General features: G+C 31.4%; 1 protein-coding gene across 1 annotated transcript in view; it reads left to right on the forward strand.

Annotated features, from left to right (window-relative positions):
* Positions 1 to 3,849, forward strand: part of LOC110105818 (mitochondrial-processing peptidase subunit alpha) — a 27,386-nt gene extending 23,537 nt beyond the window's left edge. The window contains exons 12-13 of the mRNA XM_020835464.2: positions 3,177 to 3,289; positions 3,494 to 3,849. Of these exons, the coding sequence (XP_020691123.1) occupies positions 3,177 to 3,289; positions 3,494 to 3,546 (166 nt within the window). The 3' untranslated portion in view covers positions 3,547 to 3,849. The remainder of the gene's footprint in view (positions 1 to 3,176; positions 3,290 to 3,493) is intronic.
* Positions 3,850 to 4,423: the final 574 nt, after the last annotated feature.

The raw sequence follows: 4,423 nt of genomic DNA on the forward strand, positions 1-4,423 counted from the left end.
TATATATATATATATATATATATATATATATATATAATCACCTATATTTATTTGTTTAACACTCAAAACAAATTTATGTTCATACCGCTACAGATTTCTTAATTGATCAAAATTGTCACTTTGATTAACTACCGATTTCTTTTGTTTGCTAATCTGTGAACCATTTCATATGAGCCCTAGTTATCTCTTCTTATAAATCCTGATAACGACAGATATTCTTTTCTTTCTTCGCCCCTCTATGCTCGCAAAACTCACTTGTTCACCATAACTGAAATTGGCTGGATGAATGAATATGACTCCCCAATAAATCCCAATGATACTTCTTTCGACACATTTAATTCTAAATTTACTATTGCAATTTAAATCTATTTGCTCGAAATCTGCCATGTTGGCTATTACCTTGTAGCTGGTTATAACCCCACGCTATGTACATCAAAAGGATAAAATAACAACATCAAGCCTTTATCCCATTATGGGGTCGGCTACATGAATCTTTTTTCTCTAGTGTAACCTGTTAAAAATTAAATTCTCATTTAAATCTAATAAAGAAAGGCCATTTCTAATATTTTCTAACCAAGTATTTTTAGGTCTACATCTATCCTTCTTGACATAAGTTAAATCTAATACATCTATTTTCCTAACTTGGTTATCGGAAGGCCGCCGCTTTATGTGACCAAACCATCTAAGGCGACTCTATCTAATCTTATCTTCCACTGGAGCTACTCTAACCTTTTGCACGTATATGCTCAAAAGGATAAGAAGGAAAAATTATTTGGGAGATCAAACACGAGATATTCCTTAATGTACATCAGAAGAACAATATAACAACAATATCATCAAGCTTTTATCCGACTACATAGGGTCGGCTAGATGAATCTTCTTTCTCCATTGTATACTATTAAAAGTCAAATTTTCATTTAAATCTAATAAAAAAGTTATTTCTATAACTTTTTAACTAAGTCTTTTTAAGTATACCTCTATCTTTCTTAATATAGGCCAGATCTCCTAATTGAGTCATCAAAAAGCTGAGGTTTTGCAGTAGGTTGTTTGGGAGATCAAACCTGAGATGTGAACAAAAAAATTCAAAGTAAATTAAACAGAACTTTAAAAATGCATGATAACTAATTTGAATTTACAGAACTAAAAAACTATAATTAACAAAATAAATGAATTCTCTTTGAAGATTGATCATGCTAGCATTTTTCTCAAGAATTCTCTGGTACATATTATTATTATCGAGATACGGATAAAAAGTTGCATAAGCGCAACTCTTTTTGGGCATTCTCTTGGAGGTTGTATTGTAGTGGAGATAACCCCATGAGGTCCCTGAGCTGTAACGTCATCGGAGATATAACGATTGAAAGCTCTCATAACTAATCATGAATTCGACGAGTACGAAGAAATCTCTTACTCTGGACGCTAATGAGATTTATGTCAATGCAAAAAATATTAGTGACTCCGATGCGGCACCTTTTGGTGTCATTCACCCCTCTTATGATAATCCACTTGCATAAGGGGAAATCATTGGGTTTTTCCAGCAAGATCATCATTGGATTTAAACAACAAGAGCAATGCATCAAGTGGTAAATAGGGTGAAAGTTTATGATTGTCAAATCTAACCATAGCTAGATTTAACCAAAATCTAATCATGGCTAGGTTTAACCTCAACAGTAATTTTAAATTATGCAAGGATGTAATTGAGTCAGTTAGATTCAGGCTCAACTCGATAAATAGTTCGTGAGCTAAATTGGATGAGCTAACAAGCCAAACTTGAGGCCCTGACTAGACATGTTTATTCTTAAGTTGGTTCGGTTAAAAATGTTAATATAAAATACACTTAAAATATATTAAAATATTAAGTTTAATATAAAATCATTAAAAAATATTTGAAAATTATCTCTCTTTTTCTTTTTTCAACTGATTTCTTATTATTTCTCATTTAACTTTTATTTTTTTATAATGTTATTATAATAATTGATTGAATGAGAATGATCTTCTCTATTTTATAATAAATGAGTCATCTTGTGAGTCGACTTGAAACTCATATAATTAAACTTGAACTTGGTTAATTAATCAAGCTCAAACTCAAGCTCAAGTCAATGGTGACTCGAGCTCAGCTCAACTCATATATTTTAGTGTTAAATATGTAAATATAGACGATTTAAATGATATGTGTAAATCTCCTTTTGCTTATTTCTTGATGCATATGTTTACTGTTGTATGGGCTATGCAAAATTGAGCATAACTTCTCCCATCATATTTCTATTTCCTATTTCATGATATTATGAATTCTTTCATAATCTATTCTACTTGAACTTATGTGCCCATTTAAGTTATCACGTATAATTATTCTCTCTTCCTAAGGTATGTGGTATAATAATTCATTATTTTATCTCAGAATTAATTTTTCACCTGAAATTATGCCCTTACGAATAATTAATTTTATATCAGTTTCCCCATATCTAATCTTACTCACTTAATTGATTTTATGTTTGTGTCCTCTATCCCTACTGTCTCAACCTTTATGTGATTAAGCTTCCCAACATATACTTGCTTAATCTCTGTATTTTAGTTCGAACTCTCCTTCTTTCAGGTGATTATGAATGTGAAGGAGAAACTAAATCTCTTCTTAGATTGATCTGTACTAGTGAAAAATGAATTTTGCTCCTTTGCCTACAAGAACGTTATATGATGTTTGAATCAGTTGAATATTTTATGCCGGGTTAAGATTTCTTGAATGGTGATGCCCATCATCTTGGATAATGGGTTAAGCATCATGCTATCTGTATGTTTTTTATAAATGTTAGGTTGATTGGTGACTTTTTTTTTTTTCAATGGACACGTGTATCGGATACGTGTGTCCTTTTGAAATTAAATATTATTTTAATTGGATATGGCTTTGCCATATTTGACACGTATCGGTGCCGTATCGGAGGCATATCGGTGTATCGGATACAAGATGCCTTCATAAATAGGTGTATCGGTGCAACATAGGTTTGCAATTATATACTGGGATGATTTTGTTATATTAACATTTTCTTGATTCTTTTTATTCCATCATCATCTCTTCGAAGCATGATATAATCAAGCAAATGAAAATTGAATTTCCAATATGTTTCTATGTCCTTTTCTTCTTTAGCTACTTTGACTCAACTTTTGACCAAATGAATCTGCAGGAAGCCGATCGAGCATTTCCTTAAAGCTGTTGATGAGGTTACAGTCAAAGACATCGCCTCTCTTTCTGAAAAGATAATTTCCTCGCCACTCACAATGGCCTCCTGGGGAGATGGTATGTTCTGATCACAGATAACATCCACAGTTCCTATACTGACTAAGGCGCCTTTTGGGACGGCTTTCTTACTACTTCTTAAAACGACTTTTTAGTATAAAATTATATTAGATAGCTGTTTTAAAAAGCAGCAAGAAAGCCGCCCCAAACGAAGCCTAAATATTCTCCTGAATCATTTTTTTTTTCTGATTCTCTTTTTTACAGTTATCCATGTGCCCAGCTATGAATCAGTGAGCCGAAGATTCAATTTCAAATGAAAATTACTCATAAAAAAAATCAAATGGTGTTCTCCTCAACCATTTTGCATATTTGGAGCTGCCTATTTATAGCCCTGCTTCTGAATTGGTCTCTACTCAATGAAATATTTCCTGGAAGAAAAAGGTATGGCTTTTCTGCAAGTAAATTCAAATTAGTTGAAGAACATTTGTTATTTCATTGTTGTTTATTTTGTAAGCCAGAATCATTTGTTATTTTTTCCCTTATTTGCTGTGCATCAGAAGCTGGTTCAGCTACAAAACTAGAATTTTGCTCGGTTAAGCTTTTCATTTCCTTCAAACATTTGCTAGAAAGTCTTACTGTTTTTGGTTGATGCGTCAATATTTATTATAACTATTATTCTCAATAAGTTTGGTTTTGAGGGTAAGGCTTTGGTTGGCTTTTATTATTATTTTTTTTAATCTTTTTTTTGTGATCAATAAAGCTACCAACAATAAGGAAGAATTTTTTTTTAATGAAGAAATTGTGTTGTACAATTTCTTTTAAAATTCTTAAAAAAAACTGATTTAGGAAAAAAAAAATTATGATTGAAAAAATAGTAATTATAATGCCCTGACCCAAAAAAAAGAAAAAAAGAAAAATATAATAAGAGATAGCAAACATAGCCTAAGGCTTTGTTTGAGAGGACTTTCTTACTGCTATTACAAAAATTATTGAAAAGTTGCCTTTAAGAAGTAGTAATAAAGTCGCTCTAAATTGGACGACTTTCTTACTTCTTCTTAAAATAACTTTCTAGTACAAAAGTTGAAATTTTTGTACTTAAAAGCTACTTGAAAAAGCAATAAAAAAGCCGTCCCAAACGCTTAAGTCTTATTTCCGTGCTTATGCCTAATCTTTTTTTTTTTTGATAATGATAAT

The sequence above is a fragment of the Dendrobium catenatum genome, unplaced genomic scaffold, assembly GCF_001605985.2.
Source record: "Dendrobium catenatum unplaced genomic scaffold, ASM160598v2 fragScaff_scaffold_390, whole genome shotgun sequence".
NCBI lineage: Eukaryota > Viridiplantae > Streptophyta > Magnoliopsida > Asparagales > Orchidaceae > Dendrobium > Dendrobium catenatum.